The sequence below is a fragment of the Atractosteus spatula genome, chromosome 4 (assembly GCF_055471065.1).
Source record: "Atractosteus spatula isolate fAtrSpa1 chromosome 4, fAtrSpa1.hap1, whole genome shotgun sequence".
NCBI lineage: Eukaryota > Metazoa > Chordata > Actinopteri > Semionotiformes > Lepisosteidae > Atractosteus > Atractosteus spatula.
Genome location: NC_142709.1, coordinates 58,227,024 through 58,252,039, shown reverse-complemented (window position 1 = coordinate 58,252,039; position 25,016 = coordinate 58,227,024). Strand labels below are relative to the sequence as shown.

Here is a 25,016-nt window from a genome sequence, read left to right as displayed (position 1 = left end):
CTCACTCTGAGACAGAATTCTATTGTTCTTTGTTCAAGAATGATCATGTGTTCAGCCTCTGATTTAATTAGTATACAGGCATTTAGGCCCATTCTGTCTGCTTTGTACTGCAGTTTGTGTTGACACCAAATAACCCAGACTGTAATAACAGTGGGCAGCCCTGTGTTTGAATATAAAACATTTTGGGGGTAGGCTAAAGCTTCAGAATATTATCAAGTCAGCATGATGAATTATTCAAAGTCAATAACTTGTATTACACAGCCTCTGGTACTGTAATGTCCTGTTACATATCTCAAAAGTGATCTGTTATATTTTAAGCAACATATAGCACTAATATTGCATATTAATATCATGTTATAGGACAACTGTTGTCTCACTCCCTTTTTTTCTACATGGCTCATTAATTGGCAATAGCAAAACTAATAATTCCAATAGGCACACAAAATCCCATTAGGTCTTCAATACTGGATATCATGTATTGTAGCAATAGCAATCTGCTCTAATTTACTTTGCATTCTGTAAAGAGTCATGAGCCTCATCAGCAGTGTTGGCATAATGAAAATGAATGGATGAATTGGAGAAACATTATCTGATTTCTAGGCTTAGATCGATCAAGATTGGGAGGATGAGCCCTCGGTGGCACATTGTGTTTCCTTTAATGAATTTGCTCAATAGAGGCAGTTTCTGTCTCCATGCATACACTCCTTAGCAACAATGCATCTTACATGTATTCTTAGTCTTACCCTATAATTAAAAATAATTGTAACCATTTGGTTTTCTATTATAAATGCAAGAGTTCCAAGCAGTCAAATCACCAATAATATGGTACAGGAAAAGTGGGTCCTCCAACCTCTTGGTCTTTTGAGAGTCTTAAAATAATGTTTACAACATGGACCAAAACATTTGTTTAAAATCACCTTTATTTCAAGATTCTCTTGGTCTCTTCCATACAGGTCTTAAGGAATCTGCATCAATCATGATTTTTGCAGAGGTTAAAAAAAATCACTTTAAAAGTCAGGCCGGCTTCAGTTTGAATATTGTGTCTTTTGATTCCTTAAAATGGTCTGGCATGGTGTGACATGACCTTTAAACCAGTGTTTAATCCATTAAATATGTACATAGAAACAGCACAAAAAGGCAACACTCACAGGGGATAAAATCCACATCACAATAAGGAAAAAAGACCACATTAATTAAATGCTTGAAATACAGCTATTTACAGGTCCCTAGTATGGCACGATGTCTTAATCTGTTCATGTTCTGTTCAGACTGCAGGAGTGAAGAGGTCAGAGGGCTTGAAGGGGTGGGGTAGGGTGGGGATCTTGACAGAGGCAGGCAGGGGCAAAGTGGGCAGCGACACATTAGGGGTTTAAAACTAAGATCTGGAAGCACACCATCATGCTACCATGAATGCCCCTAGCTCCAACCCCCTTGTACAAAGTGGTCTTGTGTCCCAAAATGGCAGGTCCAGCTGATTCAAATTAAGTGACAACACAAAGTTGGCATCGTGCGCGCCTCCTGCACCCGCTATTCGGTGACCTTCACCCTGAAGGTCACCCGGCCCAGGAATTTGTCACGTTCGTCGTCATTCCTCAGGTCTGAGCCCTCAATCTTGCACTCCACAGACAGTTCTTTATTGTAGTCACTGCCTGTCAGGTTGAGTTTCACAGCCACCAGAGGCTGCACATAGTTTTCCTAAGGGAAAAAACCCCACAAAAATGATTCGCTCATTTAGTTTTTGGAAATACGTCACTGAAATGGACTGATGCTCTTCATTTAACCTAGGTGCGATTCAAAATGTGTTTTTTTTCCTATTTAATTGTCGAGTGCGGCAATGTCATATCAATGCTGCACAATAAATATCATTTTTCACTTACAGAAAAAGAATCCCTGCGTGGGTACTTACATGAGCTTTCTTTCCATAATAAGGAAAGTACATTAAGTCAAATTTCCCTTCAACAGGAAAATAGTTCATTTGAAGACTGTTTTCTTTCTGCATTGAAGTAAACAAAAAAAACAATTAGTTTGCAGCACTGTTTATATTTATAAGTAGATCAGACACATCAGGAATCCTAATTTGAAGATTAATGATTGCTGTCATAGAACAAATATAGAATTATTTATACAAATCACTTTGCCTGTTGAGTGTATTAATTCACAGTGGTTAACTATATTATGTAATCTGCTCACAGAGATTCATAGCAGAAAAATCTAGGAGAAACATTTAATCAGATTTTGTTGAAATCAGGAATGTAGAGAACTAAAGCCCTACATTTTTCTCTGAGTTCTTAATCCCAATTTAAATGCTTTGAAGTTAACCAAAATAAGACAATTCCTTTGAAGAACTAGTAGTGTTTATCTCTCATTTTCATGGAATGGACAAGCAATCTGCCAAAACATTGTTTTAATTTAGACCCTTAAAGAGATCCACCTAACACGAACTAGATACGCAAGACTATAAACTCACTGAAGATCAACTGTGTCTATTTGGCAACTGACAAAGTAAAGGACAATGTTACTTCTGAGTGATAATTTTGAATTAGATTTGATCTTTTGACATCTTAAGAGCATCTGAATGCAGATGATGCTTCTGTATTATATTTAACAGTCATCTTAATGTAATTTCAAATAAATTATCACAATGAGCCACGCAGTTATAACGTGGAAATATAACCCAAGCCACCATTCACGAGGCATTTCCATTTGTAAACATGAACTCAAGCTCCTGTCACGAGTTGTATTATGCTGGTTATACATCAGGAAAAATACAGAACTGATGCAAAGTGACATATTTATTTACTCCACTTTGGCTCAGCTGCCAGTTAAGCCAAGATGAAGTAACACAGTAAAAGGCACGTCAAAGAGCAAACAGAAACTCCATCGATCCCCCCTTAAAGAAGTCAAATGACTTGTTTGTTTTTTATTTATATTCCTACATTCCTTCCATTTGTTTCTTAAATATGCTGGCCCGATGGCAGTAGGAGACGCTACAGCTCAGCTGTGGGGAATAATGCAGACGAAAGCTGTACGACAGGTAGCTGCACAGCCGCTGGTGAGAGGTGCCAGATCCTACGGAAGAGAATCGACACCCTCCCTACACTTTTGGAGCTGAGATTTCTGCACGCCCTGTCCTCACCATTGCCATGGCCGTCTATGCAAGAAACCCACTTGGAGCCAGCATGGAAATTCGAGGTTTGAAATGTAGGTCAGCATGGAGAGTGGAGTACAAAGCTAACCCTGTAGAGAGCAGCAGCCATTTCCATACAAAAGTGCAGTTAGAAAAAAAAAACTGATGTTGATGAGTCATCCTGTTATGAACTAAATCCCCCTAGCTTTCAAGGACTGATCTCCTGTAGAAAAGACGATTCTTAATTAACTAGGCAGTATTCTTCTCCTCTAAATTAACAATGGGTTTTGGAATGAGCACAAAAGGCAAGACAACTAAGACGGAAGAAAAAAAAATCTTTAAACACAGAGATGGCAAAAAAATGCAGTTTTAGATTTTTTTTTCTGAAGAAAATGGACGAAACAGCAAGGGACATTTATTGTATACCTTCAAAATCATTCCAATTCGCAATGTGCCGCAGACTTAAAAATCTATTTCTAACACAAAATCTTCCCATTAAATGAATCTCTTGTATGAACATCTGACCTTGGAATTACACCTTGCACAACAGGAACTAATTTGTTTACTGAATTTCCCTTCAGTTCAACACCATCAGCTGGGCAAGTGTATAAGTCATCTAGCACAAAATATACAAAGTTGCATATAAAACATAACCTTTTTGAAAGCTAATTAATTAATAAGAGGAGACCTGCATCACCACTGAAGTGCAGCACCCATGTGGGTGATGTTCGGCTGCCGTTATGCGCCAGCAGCCCCACTATGCAGCAGATCTGGTGAAGAAGAGAGAAATTGCCTCATCAATTAATTAAAGGTGCACTTTAGGGTGGCACGATTGTATAAGCCTACTCTTATGAACAGTGCCATGAGCTCTATAATGGCTCAGATGTTGGTTTCATGTCTTTTTGAAAGGACAGCACAGGGTCTCTGGTCTCCATACTGGGACATCGGTTTAAAAATTCTGTTCTACAGGGAAGATTGCCAACTACTGGTCTCCCAACACCAATTACAGCAGCACAATGGCTCTCCTTAGAGGTCTCCCTTCCCATTACTGGCCAGGCCCAGCACTGCTATATCTATCATATGTGTATATATATATTCTGAAATCAGCTGAGGTCAGGCTACAAGATGGTAACACCTCTGTCAATCGACTCCTCAAATTAAATTACCTAATCCAATTGCCATAATCAAATGACCTGATAACCAGACCCACTGAAATTAAAAAAACTCATCTCAATTTGCTTTGGTTTTGAAGGTATACAATATATAAAGTATGAATGCCTGTTTAAAGCTTAAACAAAAATGCACTGCATTACACAGGGACTACGAAAGCACTGCTGAGATTGCATAGCTGGAGGAAAGTCTTTAAGGAAATCCCAGGAAAATCCAGGGGAACACATGGCACTTGCCTCATACCCACCAGTCTTACTACTGGCTAAGGCTCTATTTGCAGCATGAAGAGAAATAAAACAACAAACACATGAAAACACACAAGACGAAAAGTAGTGTGACAAGAAATTAGAACACAAAACAATTACCTTCTAATATAAAAAAACAAACATTTCAAAATCTCCACATATTGTACAGTGCATTTGCTTTGCATTAGCACGCATCAAAAAAAAGAGCAGGTTAAGTGTTTTTGTATGGTGAGGTTTAGCTGTCTAGTGATTCACATTTCTCTGAATATAAAGAGTTCTAACCCTGTGATTAGCAGAGCCCATACCTGATAAAGAGCGAATTTATTGGAGTCCCAGTGAAAGATTGAGTTATCTCTCAGTTTCCAATAGGAAAAGCGATAAATGAGCCACACACATTCCATTGGGTTCATATCTGGCTATTGCCCAGCCCACACTCATGGACTGACACTATCTTCCATCTGATTGACTGAAATCCAATTACAGCACCAGCAGCTTGTGCAAAGTAATGCAATGATACTCTAAATGGATTTTGCCATATTTTCTCAACAGTTCTATGATGTGTAATTTACTCAGACCAGGTAATCTATTTACTCAGGAGACAGCATATCATATTATAATCTGTTGAAAACAAAACTGTAATGTAAAATGACTGTACATATGATATATCCAATAATTCACTATACCTTGTTCCCTGGGATTGTTTATTTACTCAAATCAATCTGGAAATAATAATCATATTTGGATATACATAAAGGTCTGCCCGATTAGAGATTAATCATAGGCATTCGGATTGCAAAAAATGACAGTAACTTCTTTTCACATTAAATGAATACAGTGGTGTTGGTGCAGTAAAACTGTCAGCTGCTATTTTCTATTAAGTCAAACCGATCACAAAAAACAGTCCTCAGCCTCACATATGGATTACAGATCTTGAAGATACTAAATATAAAAAACATACACCATTTTTATTGTTATATGATTTTAAAGAACATAATGTTGATAATTTCAAATGATGGGCACATTAATATTCATACCAGCAGTTCTTTTTTATGGGTTACAAGATTGTATAGTAAGATACCGATTTCACTTAATGTTTAAACAATTTTTGTTTCAAAGTCTGTAGACAATGTTTTACAAAACTTTCATCTTAAGAGGAATACAGTCAGCTGGTGCTTATCTTAAGCTCCTTTGCTTAGGTATAAGTGAAAAAAGAAACTCGTGTACATTAAAGGATGTACACAAGTTCCATATTAATGCCTACTGCAATTTCTTAGAATATAGTTCCAAATATTCACGCGTTACTATGCAGGAAGCCATAAATGCCTTCGTGATTAAAAAAAAAATCCACGGCAAGATTTTTTAAAGTCACTTACCTTAGCAGTGCAATTTATGAAAGGACTCCCTCGTGGCTTAAGTCCAATAATCTGAAAAAGAAATTAAATCATCAATCCATCATGTTTGTGCTTTTTGTTAGTTTAAAATTAATCAGGTGCCTTCGTGGGGCTCAGCTGGTAACGGCGCTTGTATTTGGTTAAGCTTTGTGGTCAAGGGTACGAATCTGGGTCGCGTCACTGGCCAGCTGTGACCAGGACTCCCCAAACAGTAGCTCACTACATACTAGGTGCCGCCAAAGGAAGGGTTGTGATTTGTGAGTCAGGACTTTCTTGGCACTTAGCAATACAGTGCCCCCTGGGGCCTCTCGGATGCTGGCGATACAGCATGTAAGGGCCAGGCCTCTCCTTCAGGCAGGACTCAACCTCCAGTACATACAGTATCAACAGACGAGTGACTGGGAAGTGGGCAGGTCGGCACCGTCTCCCTCCACTCCCTCATTCTCCCTCTGTGTGTGGCTGCAGGCTGCAGAGTTCACAGCCATGAACCGAGACATCAAAAACCACCCAACGGTAGCAAAAAGTCATTGGTGAATCCAAACTTTAAAAAACATCAGGCCCCACGAACGTTTCTCGAATACTCGTAGTAAAGTAGTTTCCGGAAAGGACAAGTCTGTTCACCATGTTCATAAACGCATAAAGGTGTGTTTAAATACAGATCAGTATGCTCCTCGGTTCAAACATGAAACACTCTCAAATGCGTTTTAATGTCTTGCACCCACTACTGATGGCTTGAAGTCCTTCTGAAAATCTCCTCTGAGTTTCTTTAACTCAGAGCTATTCTCTTTATCAGCTCCTAACAAACATCTGACAAACATCCCTGGGTTTCTTCTTTTACTTTTTAACATGTTCTCATATTGATCATTACGATGCCCATGAACGTCATGATAATGCTGGTGAACAGGTTTTCCTTCTAACCAACTTAATTTCAGTGAGTGAACTGATTTATTCTTTAGCCATTACTAGAAGACGCCTATAAAACCGCAGCGCGGAGCAGTGTCATAGACTCACGGCTGACAGGGAACCATGGAGGGCAGTGGTACTCACTCTGTTCATTTTCACCAGTACGCAAGGTTTCCCTTCTGCATACCCAAAGGTGGTGTCCGGCAGTCCAGAGCAAAGGCCCAGGAAACTACGCTTAAACTGGCACACTTTCTTCTGAGTTTCCATGTCATCCTGGTCAAAATAAACCCCAGGTGTACAGACAACATTTTTGTCCTGTTCTGTATCATTATACTCTGGAAATTAAACAAAAGATCACACACTTTAATTAGGCAGTAAGCTGTATTATGCAAATATCGGGTTGATTGCAGGTGTTTTTTTAATCTAAGGTGCCTTTTCATAATGTACTTCCAAGGACCAACATTTGTCTCCTGCATCACAAATGAATTTTGTCTTGTGTGAAAGAGAAATATCAAGTTTTTAAGAGTAATTAAGGTAATGTCTATGTTTAAGACTTAATTATTACTGATATTTACTGAACGTATGATTACGTTCATAACAGGACCAGAATAAAGAAGAATGACTGTTAATTACAAACTTTTGCCTAACATCTGAGAAAAATCCTGCTGGTTGTTTCATTTGCATCTTAAAACTAAATTATTTTACACATTATTTTACACATTAGAGGTGTTAAAAAATAATGACAGCTATGCACTTGTTTTCAAAAACCAAAAAATAGATACCAAAGAAAAATTAGTAATTTGCATAAAATACAGAATATTTCCTTACCGACAAAGGGCAAATGATCTTTAATTTCAATTAAAAAACAGAACCTATTCAATGTGAATTTAAAGGAGAAAAACAGAAGACTATGAATGATCACTTACGCTGTAAGAATGATTCAAGATGCTGGACATATTGGCGATAGTTTAAAGGATCTGATCTGTTAAAAAATATATCCATTTCTCTTGGCCTTATAACCAAACCTGAAAAAAAATACATAATTGTAAATGATGTATTTACACCATTTGCAAATAAATTACTCTTTTACTCAAGTTTTAAAAGGGGGAAATGCATGTGTTAATATTTGCAATACTTATCGATCACCACCCATTTTCTGTATATAGGAAATTACAAAGATGTATGCATCTTTACAGTCCATTTTCCTTGTCCTTATGAAAAACAAGAAAAGGCATTTTGTCATTTTCACTGTTCTATATTTAAAGGAAAAAAATATTTTTACAATACATAAAAGTTGTAGAAAAGTTAGAACAATGGTAACAAATAATAGTAAAGAATCTAGATTGATTCAAATACACTGTGAATACACTTCACAGACACTGGTTTCAAGATGCATGTTTTGTCTCTTAATGTGCTTTGATGCTTAGCCCATGGAATATATTAGCCACTTACAAATTAAAAAGGAAACAGTAAAAATAAAAAATAGGTCAGACCCACACAACTCAAAAATATTCTATGTGAATGAAAAGGCTATGAGTCCATTCCATAGGACACTATACAACGAACGGCATGTCTTAATCACTGAACACGCACACAGATGTGGTGCTTCAGATAAAGTTCTTTGTGTTTGCTTTCCTAGAAGTGTTTATAAATTTGTGCCTTGTCATTTTCAATTAAACCCACTTAACTGATGTTTGCAGCAGGAGCTTATACTGTAATTCATCTTTATATATACAGTATATTGTGCAAGCAACATGTCTCCTTACCAAAACACATTATCCACAAATTTTAAAAAGGCAACCCCTCTGGATAATTAAAGAGATGAAGGATATATCCTTAGCAATAATTTTAAGAAGACAGTCCAGTTTTTCCCACTGCAACAAATAATGTCCTAAGGAGAAACTGGAGGAACCTCTAAGTGATTTTGCAGGTAGCAGAGTATGTTTGTTTTTCTAGTTTCACCTCATGGTGCTTAAGTTAACATGTAGGTGACACCATCACTCTGAAGAGCTGTCAGATACAAAGCACTATCACTGATCCAGAGAGCCCCTGTGTTAAATGACTTCCCATAAGCCAACTCCAGTCAAAGCATGCCTGAGATTCTTTTGTGATGGGACTGGCTCAAAAGCCACAGGGGAGGGCGAGGTAAAAATGACACAAAGACTGTGTAATTTCTACAGACATATCGTCAGCTACAAAGCAAAGGCCGTAGTTTTCATTTTTCAGGAAAAACATGTATTCGAAAGCCAGATATTAAACTTTATTAAAATGCCAGCAGCCATATCACTCTGCAACTCACAACTGGCAACCCACTGAAGCTGAGCAGGTGTGAGCCTGGTCAGTACCTTGATGGGAGACTTCCTGGGAAAAACTAAGGTTGCTGCTGGAAGAGGTGTTAGTGGGGCCAGCAGGGGATGTTCACCCAGCAGTCCATGTGGGTCCTAATGCCCCAGTACAGTGACTGGGACACTATACTGTAAAAAGGCGCTGTCCTTCAGGTGAGACGTAAAACCGAGGTCCCGACTCTCTGTGGTCATTAAAAATCCCAGGACGTAGGGGTGTAACCCCGGCGTCCTGGCCACATTTCCCATTGGCATTTAAATCATGGTCTCCTAATAATCCCCATCTATGAATTGGCTTCATGACTCTGTTCTCCTCCCCACTGATATCTGGTGTGTGGTGAGCGTTCTGGCGCACTATGGCTGCCATCGCATCATGGGGGGCTGCACATTGGTGGTGGTGGAGGGGAGTCCCCATTACCTGTAAAGAGCTTTGAGTGGAGTGTCCAGAAAAGCGCTATATAAGTGTAAGCAATTATTATTAATATAATTAATTTTTATTGTGTAAATCTTTGTGCTTTTCATCTCACATGTTCACATATTGGCTTGTGGGCCACTTCATGCACCTTTGAAGTACAGCTCCCACATGGGCCTCATGCAGCTGCCTTTCTGTGCCAGCAGCAGGAGTGAGCAGGAGAAACCCAGGCCCCCAGCGCTGAGAGGTAGCAATACTAACCACTGCAGCACCAAGCCACCAGACAACATTCATTTACCGTTAAATCAGAGAAAAGAAAATATGTTTGAACAAAAGTTACTGTACATATCTATTTAACATTCTAATTATGGCTATATACCATGTCACTGGTTCCAAATCCCATTTGTTCTGTTTTTATTGTTTCTCAGTACAATTCCTGTGTGCTCACTGGTAGTTAGCGAAGGAAACAAATGTAAAATATTGTAATGAATGATAAAAATTGTGGTAAAATTGTCTTGATATGTCTATAGTACTTCATCTTTCATCTTTCCACATCTTTCAAATGAAAAGTAAAACCAAAGCCCTAGTTCTTAGTACCTTTACAGAAGCAGTTATTCTTATAAATACACTCACTAATACTGACAGAACACTTTGTTTACAAGCATCAGATGATTTATCGCTATTTTAGTTTTTATTAAACTGCATCTTGATCTGGGTAAAACTGTTTTCTTACAGGTGCTTGAACAACACAAAGACTGTATGGAATAACAGTCAAGAGCCAACAGACAAATGTACAACATGTGGTCAGAAGTAACAGATTTAGGTCTCTCATCTTAACATTTGTAAACTAAACTGTATACTGAGTATTAAAAAATATCACTCTACATGTAGTTTTCTTAGTAAAAACACGCCTAAATAAAGTATACAGATTCTAGAAATTGTTTTAATATTCTGGCTTCATTTTGATGAATAGATTAGATGACTGACTGTGATACAAGCGCTTACTCATCTCATTAGTGACAGAGTTAATTGGAAACAGGTGACGGTGTGATTCAACCTTGCAGAAATAAAGAGAGAAAAACACAGAAAGAAAGGAACCAACATGCCCTACTTAGCACAAGAACAATGTCCCTTTTGAGGCTGGACTTTGTCACTTCAGACAAATAAAGGTTTTATGTAGACTACCCTGATGGCTAAGCGATTGTGGTGCAGATGTTTGGAACTAAATGCTAATTGCTGTTTACATGCAACTAAAGTGTGGTCTGGCCAGGAGTCACTACAGAACTCCACTTTCCTGCAGGCTCAGCCTGACATGACAACATTACAACAGGAAAACACATGTCTTCATGCTGCCCGTGTAACAGCAGCTTACTTGCAAGATCAAAATGAGAGGGTGTGTGACACCTAGAGCTCAGAGACCAGTGAACAGGCACATGCTTGCCCAGGCCCTGTGAGAGAAACGGGACAGAAACCCACAATACAGAAACAGCAACCTGGTGCAATTACAGTATACAGTAGCATCACAAATGCATCTTTATTGCTTTCATTGGTGCTACGCATGCTATTAAACTGTGACTGTGACTTTCACATAAGCCCCTACAGCTGACAAATGCTCATCAGCATAATGATTGCCTGCTCAATATAATGTCAATATAATGTCAGTACACGTGCTACAAAATAAACTGTCATCTTCCTAACAATTTCTTTAAGGATCATGTAAAATGGAAAGCTACTATCCCAAATAAGATCACTGTTGAGCAGGATTCTAAACTGATCTACTAGGAAAGTAGAAAGGAGTGTTGCACTGTAATAGACACCAATTTAAAAAGTTTTCCTTGCAAGACATGCAGGCCATTTGAAACTGCTGCTATGTCAGTGCAAGAAGCCCCACTGACATCCCTTGTGCACTTGCAGGTATATTATTATGTTGCCTACAGTTGCTTTTCTTCAAACATCTAGTCCACTCAGTCCGGGACTCATTAACATGTGTGAATCACTACATGGCAGCAATGTCTGAATCACAGCGGAGAGCCAGGCCTGCGCCAAGCTTGTAGCATCAGATGACAGGAATTCTCAGTCTGGGAGAAACAACAGGCAAAGCTGTATTTCACGATGACTCCAAGACCAAAAGTGCAAAAGCATGGTATATTCTCTAGCGATCAACCAACTATCTCCTCTCGAAAGCGTTTCAGTTTGGAAGGGCCTTTTTTTCTTCCCATCTGTAAAGCTTGCTAGCCCCTTTACCCTTTTTTTTGTTTTTCACACTGTAACGATTTTTCCCTTGCAAGTTGGAACTTGTTTCCATGGCCCCCAGAGCAAGAGACTCCCACTGCGTCGCCTTGTTAGGCCTGAAATGTGACAGAGGCCTACTGTGGGACATCACACCACTGCGGCACAATGAAAGGGTCTTCGTACGGCAAAGAGCTCTGCGCCTTTCAGCAAGGCCTGCTTGGAGCTTGGAGATACACAAAACCTGCTAATCTTGTCCTTAAAAACCCTTTTTGGCTCTCATGTTCAAACAATATGAAACTCTACAGTGCCTACCAATACAGGTCTTTGTGACGACCAGCTCCTTAATATCGGGAAAAAACAACTGTGGATCCATTGAATAAAGAACTGAAAGTGCTGATGTCTTGCTAAGAAATTAAATTTAAAGCTCAGTAGTTGGGAATCAAAAATATCAAATGAAGAGTCAATATTCTTTAGATACGGACTGTAGGGATAGGCTTAACATTGAAAGACAGAGTTGAATGAAATGATAATTTCACTATTCAGATGGTTTTTTCTAGAAGTTGGGATGACACAGACTGAGGTGATTTACACTTAACAGCTGCAGGAACAGCTTTGAACCGACTCAAGGGGCATTCATTATAAGTTACAGAAAATATTGTTTTGGTTGTCTATTATTCTAAATAAAACAGGGATGTTCCCTGTTAGCCAGCAGCCATATCAACCTGCAGCTCTCAACTGGCTACCCATTGAAGCTAAGCAGGGTTGAGCCTGGTCAGTACCTGCATGGGAGACCTCCTGGGAAGCTATGGTTGCTGCTGGAAGTGTAAGTGGGACCAGTGGGGGTCCTAATGCCCCGGTATAGTGACGGGGACACAATACTGTAGTGGGCACTGTCTTTCGGATGAGACGTTAAACCGAGGTCCTGACTCTCAGTGGTCATTAAAGATCCCCGGGCATTTCTCGATAAGAGTAGGGAGTTATCCCGGTGTCCAGGGCAAATTTCCCCCCTCGGCCTTTACCGTAGCCTCCAAATTGTCCCCATGTATGATTGGCTTGCACTTGCCCTGAGATGCCCTGCCTTGCGCTTGTTGCTTGCTGGGTAGGCTCTGGATTCCCGCGACACTGCGGGGTATAAAGCTGTTTGGCAAATGACATGACATGTTCCCTGTTTGCATATGGTGATCTTGCTAGATGATGCCTAATAGAGGTATCTCCTGTAGCAGCCAAAACATTTAATTGAAAGTTCTGATTGCAGCTAAAAAGTACTCAGCTCTGCAATGGTCAATACATCACTATGTGCAAAAAAAGGTTAATTTTGCAGGTTTGTTTCATTGGACACAATTCAGCTTAAAACACCTTCTAAATCAATTAACAGCTGTTACCTGTAAGGTTGCGTCACACAAGAACCTGACAATCAGATCCAAATGAAAATACAAACCTTCCCCCAAATCAATCATTTTTTATTTCAACCCACTATTCAGTATGTTCTATTGGTTAGATTCTTAACTGCCCTGAAAAGGTAAATAATCACTTTCTGCAGCTTTAGTGAAGAGGTCATTAAAAACATCTGCATTCATTCCAGCACGGTCTGTGTCATGTACAGTGCAAGAGACATTACCTGGATTAGAGACTCTGTCGCGGTACTTTGGAGTGTAGTCATCCAATGTCTGAAGCATAACCCACATAGTGAGTGTGAACAGCCCGGCTAGGAAACCATAGAAGACTAGATAGAAGAGAAGGATCAGCGCTGGGGAAGAGAAAGAGAGAATAAATTACTTTGTGTCCCACCCATGATTAAAAGGACACGCTGGTGTTGAAAATAACAAATGTTATCTGATTACATGTACAGTCATTATTTGTCTCCCTTTTAATTCCTCCCCTGTTTCTAAATGTCATCACAAGTCACAGTACAAAGGAATGTGATGAACTCCACAAGCACTCTCTCCCAGTTGTGGTAATATTCAATTATACAGCACAGATTAAATAAATAATGCAATGCTCCTTATGCTGTGGTTTTTTTGGGGTTGTCCATGCAGGCTGTTATTAAATCCCATAGTCCTGGATGCATAAAAAGGTATCAAAGTAAATTCATGACAGTGTTTTCACACCTGCATCATGTTTTTTTCTTAGTTTTGCTATGGTTTCCTTTGGCTAAACTACTTTTTATTACCCTGGCCCATGGGAATCCCAATCTACTGTATATGACAGTAAATGTGTCTAAAGAATGTCTACAATGGTATACTGCGGTTCACTCATTGTCTGAAGGTCCAAGGACATTCAAGGCATACCAAAACCATGGTGCAGCATAGCAGAAACACACATACTGTATTGTGATTAATTCACCAAGGAAAACATTTAAAAGGTGAATACCCTGCATTACTCCAAGTTGAGTAGATATAACTCCCAAACAGTGGTTAGGAGAGAATTAATCCCAGATGAAGAATTTTAAAACGCGGTCTACTGAGTAAAAGGTGTACCGTATCAGCCTTATCACCACCTAGGAGGAACCAGCTGTCAATCTTTAAAATCCTGATCTAAACCTGACAGCTGGAATCCTCCCTGTTTAAACCTGTGCTCCTTTTCAGCAGGTGTGTGAGGCAGCCAGAGAGGCCAGTGAGAGACTGCACGCCAGGGCTCGGTGACAGAGCCCGTCTCGGAGAGAGAGGAACCATGAGTTTAACACAATAACCCAGATGAATGAGTCTATATCCGACGTCGTGCTGTGAAGCCACCACGGTCCTGCCAGGTGAAGACATGTGCTTTGTAAAATAGACAAATTCTGTAGTAATGTTTATTTACTTCCTTCACAGTATTTGCCACAAACAAATAAAGCCTTAATAGACCCTCTTTTTTGCTCATTCAGTGACAAATCCGGAAACCTCAATGTTTTAACACGCCACCACCTCACATTTGAAGAAGCCTCTATCATAACTTGCTTTCTGGGCAGCGTGAAATTCACATCAGGTGCAAGGTGATTCAGAACGTGAAGAAGGTCTCGGTATTAGAATTTGGAGAATTTGTATCTGGACATTCAAAACAATGTAAAAGAAGGGCAAAGAGGAAAATATATATTCTATCACATGTCTAAGCAATTCACACAGAGAGGCATATAACACTTTGGGTATTAATCAGCAGCATAATTCTGTGTGAAGCTCACTCTTATTACAGCATTTTAGAAGTCTCTCACAATTAGAAGGAACAGAATGAGAACAATCTTTCGTCTGCACAAGACTGTGTTGTACGTGAATGTAAATCTCTGCAGGTGTCCATTCTAGCATATAATCCAATACGAGCTCATATGCACGGGAGTGTCATTGCAGAAACCAGAGGCCTGCCTCAGAGCTACAACAAGAGAACTAGTTCACATCGCGGGGATGGGTGACATGCGATGAATGTGTGTAGGTGGTAGCAAACATATAGTATTCCTTGGTTCCCTCCTCCTCAAAAAAGCCTACAAAAATCACAAAGAGGGCTTTAGTACCTATTAGATTCCCATTTCTTCTAACTAGGAGATACTGTTTCCATTGTAAAGGAAAATTAGGCGGTACCACGACCTTGAAAAATCCGAGATGTTCCAAATGAAAAGAATCCCATTTTTCATTCGTCATTTAGATGTAGAGGGTGGCCAAGTTCAGTAACCAAAGTCCACAAAAAAAACAGTTTTCTCATGCTACTGACAGTCTTCACACATGAACGGCAGGATGCTTTGAAAGCTATTCTATTTAAACAACTGCATCAGGAAATCTGTGCATGATGGAAACGATACCAGGGGTAAGACCGCACATACCAAAGGTTTCATAAAAACCACCAAGGCCATGAATGGCAGCCACAAGCAGTACAAATCAACAGTTTGTACTGTTATTATCCAGTGCAGCTTATTCCCCATGTTCCTGTTCGTGCACACACCCAAATTCATCGTCCTATGGAGTGTGCATGGCACAGCCGTCACAAAACTGTTACACGAACAGACCCGCCAGCTTTGCATGAAACCTGAATTTACATCTAAATTTTTTATCCATTTTTTATTAAAGTCATCTTCATTAAACTCACCAGTCACTCCTGTCCCCTGGCTGTTTTGTTACTGTATATCTCTGTAATGAAGAGAATGTCTGACAATGGAAAAGAATTCCTGCGAAAGGCACAGGGGAGGTAGGCAATGATACATCCACACCCTCTAGATACACACAGCCAACACGACCATCCAACTTGCTTTTACCAAGATTACAATATGGGATTTTGGCTGGCAGAACCAAAACATGGTTGTGTGTCACATTCCAAATGCTTTTTGTACAACCATTTACATGTAATGGATTATTTAAAAAACAACAAAAACATTCCAATGACATGCTCTCAGGAATGCCTTTGTAGGAAGGCACCCATGCAAGCACAATATTATGACAAGTCCTTCAGCTTGAAAAGCGAAGTCACATCTAGTGACACGTATGCAGCCGTCTCAGAAATGGTATTAATACTGAAAACACACATTCTCATTTGTCAGCTCTTCAACCGTTTCAAAATACTGTCCTTTATATAATCTTGGGATCCATCCTGTGTGTTTGAATATCACATTTCTTCCACCATGGTGATATCTACACACTAAACAGATTGAAAAATATTGGAGCACATCGTATTTTCAGACGAAATAAACAATGAACTTCATTTAGGGTGGCATGATACCATGATGAAGCTCTTTGGTCCTGAAGTCAATTCTTGCCTGGAATGCTTTCTGGGTGGAGTTTCTCCAGGTGCTCATGTTTACTCCCCAGATGTGCTAGCAAGGTGAACTGGTGTTTCTATATTGTCCACGCATGATTGTTTGTACAAGTGCCCTGCAATGGACTGTCCAGTCCAGGGTGCTGTCCTGTCTTATGCCTAAGCTTTTGGGATAGACTCCAAATGACCCTCACCAGGAATAAACAGCCATCTGATAATGGATGGATGGAAACTTCTTTTAGTCCACTGCTATTACGATCAACCTTCTCCCTGTTACCAAGGAAAGACACTTGAAGAACAAGGATAATATTATCTAGAGGAAACACTTTGTTCTCACGTGACAGCCATGAAGTGTTGGCCTTTTCAGAGAAAGAGAGTTTAATTATAGATGCGTTTTTCATTTCTTACAGTCTCCACGGTAAACCGTGGCTATAAATAGCAAGTGGGGGAGGACAGTTTTGTTACAGCACAAAGAATGCCTAGAGAGGCTTTTTTTTCCCCTGTAGGATTAGAAAGCTATAGATTTTTCCGCAGTGGGAGATGTGAGTCTGAACAGCCTGCTGTTCCATTGATTTCCGGAAAGGTGAACAGAGGAATGGGGTGCCACGGTGAAAAGGAATGTACAATTTTCATACCAATCTTACTCATTATTAGATCCTGGACTTCTATCCTCCTTTCCGCCCAATTCATTATTTCATGAAACATTTAGGCGTGTGCTTTTCTCAGGCAAGCTGTCGTGAGTTACACAATGCAGCCAGAACTCAAGCACGTTTGCAAATGCTACCTTGTGTAAAAGTCATGCTTTACTTCATAGCAACTGCTTATTAGATAAATCAAAACACGAGGTATCTTTCTAGCGCACCTGACAAATATCAACACACATTAACAATACACTATGAATCTCCCTGGTCAATCTTAAATAGCAAGCAAGCATATTGCTATATATTCTGTTGAAAGGGCTGTTTTGGTTTAAAACACTCATTAACTCAGCAAACAAACTTTCACCAATGAAACCTGTCAGTACAGTATATCCTTTGTAGCCTAAAGTCCTAACCTAGGTACCACTTTGCCATTCACCTGAAGTCCCGAGTGATTCTGGCAGATGTCACTGCAAGTCAGAAGACCCCTCATGAGCTGTAGTAGCTGTGTGTTCAATGAAAGCTAGGAGGACCCGGTGAGACCTCTATTAGGTGGCCTCGCATGAGGAATCCCAGCCACATTTGTCAACTGATGTGGCCAAGAACCCATGACATCGCAGACTGAGCTCAAGCCACATGTGTGACCAGTTTTACTGGATGAGCCCTTCTGGAGCCCCAGGAATTCTTGGACACAGTGATTCCTTTATCTGTAGAAAAAACTCTAATGTGAGGCTTTTCACGTCACGTGATGTGAGAGGGACTGGGTTTCGTGGAGCCCATCTCGCTCAGCTCTGGTGGGAGTAGGGTTGGGATCTCACGCCGAAACAGCGACCCCAGTGGCTTGCCCCCCAGGGGCTAGCAGTTAGCAAGGGACGCGCCTGTCCTCCAGGCAGCCCTGAGCCTCCTGCATGTGGCTGTGGAGCCCATAGTGTGTGAAATGATGAAACGATGGGCTAGAGAAGCCTGTCTGTACTTCCTCATTCCCCCTGTGCAATACAACAGCACTTGCCATGAGCCTGCAAGCGAACAAATCATTATCCATTCCAAACTGGACAGAGTGCAAAATGTACGACCTGCCTCTATCCTCTCAGAAAACCTGTAACATGGAAAAATCTTCAACCTCAGGGGAAAGGGCTCTTGGCCTGAAGATTTATCCATCTACAGCCACTGCAGGAACTGTTCAAAGTTGCTTATACTAAACTGAATTTATTTCTGTGTTTGAATATATCTGTGAAGGAAGTCGTTACACCAAGCTAGTTATATATTAGTGAGGAAAAATATTTTTCCATCTTCCATCTATTTTCTAACCACTTTCTCTAATTCAGGGCCCTGGGGGAGCCTGAGCCTATCCCAGCAAGCTACAGCTGCAAGGCAGGGTACACCCTGGACTGGAAGCCAGTCTACCGCAGGGCAGACACACAGACACAAATATGTGCACACTCACAGCAGGGCCATTTTTCCCAGAAGCCTTTAAAAATATAAATATAAAAAATATAAAAAACTATTTCATAAATATCTGTGTATTACCTCTTATATGTGATGCTGTCCCCAACAAAAAAACATAACAATGCCTTCTAATCATCTGCAACTCACAGGAGACAGAGTTTGTGGCTTTGATATTTAAGATTAAAAGGTTTATTCCTAAGATTCAAGTTTTTATGTTGAAATTATAAAAAAATATATTCATTTCCTTCAGAAAATAACATCAAGACCATCTTCACAAAAACACACTTTTTTCAGCTACCTAACAAGAAAATAGTCACAAAATGCTCACAGGAGCCTGAGATAAGTTCAATTTAAAATCAAATGTTTTTTTTACAGTACCAGACACTAATTGGATGAATATCAAAGTTAAAAATATCAGAGACTGAAGTAAACAGTATTAGATGATGAACACCAAGCTGGGTGGAATTCATTTTCAGACATTACAGAAGCAGGCCTTAACTGCTTGTGCACTACCCAGCTGTTCATTCTACCTGCAAATTTCATTGGCTGCAATACTACTGCCTAAATTAGACACTGATGTTGTAATCTGCTATCTGTGGATTCATAATACTATACCATGCTTCAGAATACTTCAGATTTGCATTTGTATTGGAAAATACATAACTGAAAATGAAGAGGGGAATCCTTGTGTGTTCATTTTTAATCATTTAATCATTCTGCTCACTTACAGTATAAAAAAGCAATGGTTTTGTGTATCCTGTTTTGGAAAAGCATTTTGCCTGGGTTTTAAGATAAAGGAATGCCTTATCTCCAGTTACAAGTCAGTATGTACAGTTGTCCCTGTCTCTTAAGCCAAGACTTCACTTTACTGCATGCAAATGTACTACATTTGACTTCTACGTTAACTACATTACCCACTTTTTCTAAAAGCATGCAGGCAGTAAGAGATGTTTGAAAATAAAACTAAAATAACTGGATAACCTATCAAACAAAATCCTAAAATGAAGGACTGGTAAAAATATTAAAGCTTGATAAAATCCCAGTCCACATTAGAACAAGAAGAATAATGTGTAAAGAAACAGACCTTTCTGCTCTTAAAGCTTTCTGTTTAACAAGTCATGATACCGTGCTTCACAGAAAGGTCAGAAAATGTTATTATAATGTTATATAAGACCTATTTCATATCAACAGAGAATATAATGATCACTAACACCAGCTGCGAATCTAGTATAGTATATTGTACCATACCGTTTTATTTGCTAAAAGTGTGGTATCTTGCATTGCTTGTGCTACTGTCTAACTTATGGCATTATACCCATTTATCTTTATAGTGCAATGTCCATGCTGAAAATCATTCAGTTCAGAAAGGATTTTTGACTGTACGGTGATCATAATGAAATACGTCAATTATCCCTAGACCGGAAAAAAAAAGCAAAAACTGAGCATTCAACTAAATGCAGTTTGGCCTTCAACATATCTCATAACTGTACTATGTGCAACGCATGTACAACAGAGTACATTTCACACCTGTGCACTGGCCAAAGTATTAGGAATGCCCACAGAATGTTTGTCCTTAGGAATATCGTGAAGAGGTTGTGGTGTGCGGCCTAAAAGGTTCTGAAATATCTGTAGCCTGATAACTTACTTGAGAGGCCAAGGATGTGAAGGACTAATTGTCCTACAATTCCTACATGTCTTACATTTCAAAGGTTCCACCAGTCTAAAGAAAACAAGAAAGGTTACAAGCAAGAGGAGGCCATTGCCTGTTATGCAATGCCTGTACATCTTGCCTGTTATCTGGCCATCTGGTAGTTAGTAACTGATTTATGTGTGGACGTCATGTAGCCATTTCTTGTATGATGGCTGAGTGTCTTGTTCCATAACCCAATGACCCTTTCTGTACAGTCATGTCTCCTGCTCTCCATTTTCAATGCAATGTAAGATACTGTATAAGGAAAACCTACTTCACCGTTTTCAGTAGGACAGAGGGGTGAGATAGTTCAGGTTAGGAAAGGAGATTACTGTCTCATGTGACCCATAAACTACCTTCCAAACAGGAGAATTTATTAAATTGACTGGTGTTCTTAATGTTTTAGCACTTGAATGTAAATGACACAACCTTAAATTTAACCTCTAAAAAAATAGTTGTCATTCATGAATCTTGACACTTGCTAGCTTATGTTGTTTTAGAAAGAGGTGATCTTCAGTCACAGAAACACATACGTACAGCTTAAAGAACACTGAGTTGAAGCTTTGAATACACCTTTAAAACACTTTTGCTGTTATAGCTAACTGCCTTTCATAAACAGTCTTAGCACTAAACACTGTAAAGAACAATCAGAAGTACAACATTTCTAATATGTTCTATAAAAATTATATAGAAACTGTATTTTGCTTTGTAAAAGGCTAAACTTACAGTTCTATAAACTTCCTATCTAAAAATAAGTCTTCCTTTTGTTTCCATTTACATCTTTTTAGCACTTCTTCCCTTTATATTAATTTGTCATTTCAATGATATGATTCTGATACAGTATGTTTCAATGCTCACATTACCTAATTTGGGTAACACCCTCAGCATTTTAAACCCAAAGGTACAACACCATCAAATAATAATAAGAATAATATTATTGTTAATAAAATTATTATTACTATTATTTTAAACTCAAAGGTACAACACCATCAAAGAAGACAGGTCTTTTACAATTTTACAGCAGGCAATTCAAATTTAAGATTCCGATTCTCTTCTAAGCAAAATATCATCCTAATTTCTACAGTACTTCAACGTCTATTAAGCGGAACTAAGAAAAAAAGACCATCATTTTGCATTGATAATGCCACATAACTGGGTTATTGTGTTGTGTGAAAGAAGTGCATCATTGACACATGACTGCACCTATTTGGAGTTACTGCTCTTTTCAGTCATGTAATACCCTGTGGTAAATCCCAGGCCTGGTATAATACTCCCTGTTTATGAAATCCTCCATATGCAATCTACTTTGATTTGATGCCAGTTTATGAAGCTACACAGTTTGAATATTTTTCAAGACATATACTGTATGTGTTTTATACATGTCATAAACAATACAAGACTGTTGTCGTCGATAACAATCATGGCTTAAATTGTCCTAGGAAAACACTAACTATTTATATCTTTTGGTTTCATCTATCTCCTTTCTTGGTTTTCCCATTCTTTTGCTTAGGGTCTTGCCCTTGTACGTTACTTGTTTCAAGAAAGGCATCTAAATGTCATGGAAAAATACTAGAATATACTGCTACTGTACTTTTTCCCTTGTGTTAAACCCTGTAGCAGTAGTCTGGTCTGACTGCCTCTATATTTTTTGAGCTTATCCTTGCTGAAGAATGTATCCACACTGACATGAGATGTTTCTCCTTCATTTAGGGGTAACCATCTTTACGCAGATAGCATTACATCTGAGCTATGTGCTAAAGGCAGTTGTTACAATTCCTCTCTTCCTTTCCAAACCAAATCTTAAGACAAGAATATTCACAATGTGTACTATGAAAGAACCACAGCATGCCTCTTAACAACCACAGTGGTACCGGCCCCATTGAGAATTCTGCAGGGGGGAAAGGGAAGTGGTCTTGAAATAATGAGGATCTCACTTTTTTTTTTAAATCTATTTGAACAGATAATAGCTGTTTAGAATAGTGGTCACAGGTTCAAATCCCCGGACATAACCTTGTTGCTATGTACTTTGGCAAGGTACTTCACTCAACGACTACTCCAGAAAATGCCCTGCTGCAAAAAAGGGTCTCCGAGTCGCCATTATAAGTAAGAATGCGTTATCAGTTGACAGAGTAAAATAAAGAAATACAAAACACATCTAACCGCAATGGGACGTCAATGCAAACAGCAGCCCAGAACTGTAACCCAGAATTCGAAACATATACAGTATCTTATCTGCATCAATCTTTATTTTACAACGTCGCACTGCAATGGCCTTAGCATGTTAACATGTTAACAATTATTAATCCTTTCCTAATAAAGCAAAGAGTTCACTTGGAATAATTAAACAACGATGCTATCAGAAACCTCAACAGTAACCGTGAGGTGCCACAAAATATGGTTTCCGGTTTGCTGATCGCTCGTCGCTATTGCACCGAATGTAGTTGGAATCCCAAGGCGATCGGAGAAGTGGAAATTTCCTCTGCAAACAGTGGGATCCAGAGATCTCATTTAAATTTCAAATGGTTATAGAGCCCACGTCACAGCTGTGGCTTCAGACTGACAGCAGAAGGAGGCTGGCAAACGCAAAAAGCAAGTCTTTCCGAACGGTCACGATATCTCAAGGCAAGCTTTGAGAGCGCCCCAGCAGCAGGCATTGCTAAGGAATTCCTGTGACTAGTGTAGAACCTTTGATCAAGTAGAAGTAGTTCGGTTCTTCAAGAAAAAATAAATACCGTTCTTTGGAATCTGGATATCTACAAGGAAATCTATCAAGGAAAAGAAGACAATATTCAGAGTTTACGGTGTTTATTTTTGTAAATGGCAAAACAGTCACTAAATTCGATACCTATAAAACTGATTAAGGATTGCGTTTAACATATATCAATCACCCATTCCTTGATAACAGCCGATTCACAAGACAAATCGATAAAAATGACTATATTTCACTACTGTATTGTACTGTACTGTATTCCATGTATTTGCTTTGCATTATTTTAAAATAAAAGCCACCGACGAATAGAAATCTTTTCAACTTGTAACTGATGAAAGGACCGACTGCCGTCCTTTTACGAGGTGGGGAAAAAAAATTACCTCGACGGTTTTCCTTGGCCTGGTAGTCACTATTCGATTAATGTCTCATCAACACATTTATAATGGTAACAACTGTGTTAATTCTTAATACCGAGGCTGATTAGTGATCTTTTTGTAAGAACGTGACTAATCACAGGTGTTTTCAATACCATTTTAGAATGAAGAGTAGTGCCTTTATAAAATCATAGCCTACAGTACATTTTGAACTTCACGGCGGCACAATAATGTCTTTCCTTTTCAATAAACGCTGACGAACTAGGCATTCCAATCCAGCTTTCCTGATCTGGATGCAAATTAAGGCAGGATAGGTAAGACAGAAGGAATGTTAAATGCAACATCGTTCCCTAGAGACATTAATGGTTTTAATGATAATATTACTTAAAAAAAACTAAGAATTGCAGTGAACAGCATCTATTGCTAGAATAGCTATAGCCGTCTCTGCTGCCAGAGACGGCTATTTTCCCCAAGGGGGGAAAATTAAAACGTAATTTCTATGCATCTCTAGGGGACCGAAAAGGGGCAAAAGACGTATTTATTATCGCATATATTTCAAAATTGCAAGCTAAATATGTAGCACGGCTCCATTTTTAAGTATCGTCCTATGTATGGACCCGTGTCAGAAATGAATGAATGACGAAAACGGGGAAAAAAGAGCGAAGAATTTCGAGGCGACAGTTAAGAAAGGCAGGAATACAGGATTTATTTCGCTTTTATGCACATGCATCATCGTTTCCCGTTATTCTTTAGCTTCCCCAAAGTCTGGTCCTTACCCCAGCTGCTGGCGGTGCGACCCATAAACTCTCCACTGCGCGGATTGTAGATAAAATCCTTCCAGGTGGACTGGTTCTGTTCTGCGGGCTTCTCCTCCTTGTTCGACATGGCTGGGCTCGGTTTTACAAAGGGAACGCTGTCAATGAAGTGTAGCGAAATAAAGCGTGTATATGTGATTACGAATGATGGGGGCGCCTGTGTAGTGGGGATGTTTTATAATAAGATTCTCTGACGTTTTTGAACAGGCGCAGCTCCGCTGTTGTCCCCAAGTCCACAGCCTCACCGCAGCAGCGAACCAAGTCAGAGCTGGGCTGCTTTGAGGGAGGGAGTTGGAGGACAGGCAGCGCAAGCGCAATGATGCTGCTCTCCACAAATTCCAGGACAAATTTGATCGGTAAATGTATGAAGCCAGAATCGGTTTCCGTAACTCAGGCGCGATTTCCCCCTCCTCTCAGTTTCTGAAAAATGATTTTGAAATAGCACGAGGTAAAGTGGAGGCACGACCGAAATCCAGTCTTAACATTGTATGGACCCGAAAAACTGCAATACAATAGACAACGATTAAATAAACTTCGTTGAATGCGGAGTCGCCCAGAAGGGCATGCACTATATATCCTTTTACATTGCTGACCCCATATTTTATTGTATTGTTCGAATAAAGTCATGTCGACTTTGCAGGTTGTTTCTCATTTTTTCCCGTATTCATTGCGTGAGAGACAAATATTTATTATTAATAATAACATTGTAAACTGGTAGCAGAACTGTAGTCGTGTGCGTTCAGACAGACGAAAACTGTTATCTCAAGATACGCGATTGTTGGTTATGCCCCCAAATCGGCGTTTGACC

General features: G+C 39.4%; 1 protein-coding gene across 1 annotated transcript; it reads right to left on the bottom strand.

The window, feature by feature from the left end:
• Positions 1 to 902: 902 nt before the first annotated feature.
• Positions 903 to 24,494, bottom strand: atp1b3a (ATPase Na+/K+ transporting subunit beta 3a). Its single transcript, XM_088912838.1, has 7 exons — positions 24,170 to 24,494; positions 13,441 to 13,569; positions 7,763 to 7,861; positions 6,981 to 7,171; positions 5,916 to 5,966; positions 1,907 to 1,993; positions 903 to 1,695 (listed from the first exon to the last, which is right to left on the bottom strand). The coding sequence occupies exons 1-7, from the start codon at positions 24,276 to 24,278 to the stop codon at positions 1,528 to 1,530; spliced, it is 834 nt and encodes a 277-aa protein (XP_088768964.1). The 5' UTR covers positions 24,279 to 24,494; the 3' UTR covers positions 903 to 1,527.
• Positions 24,495 to 25,016: the final 522 nt, after the last annotated feature.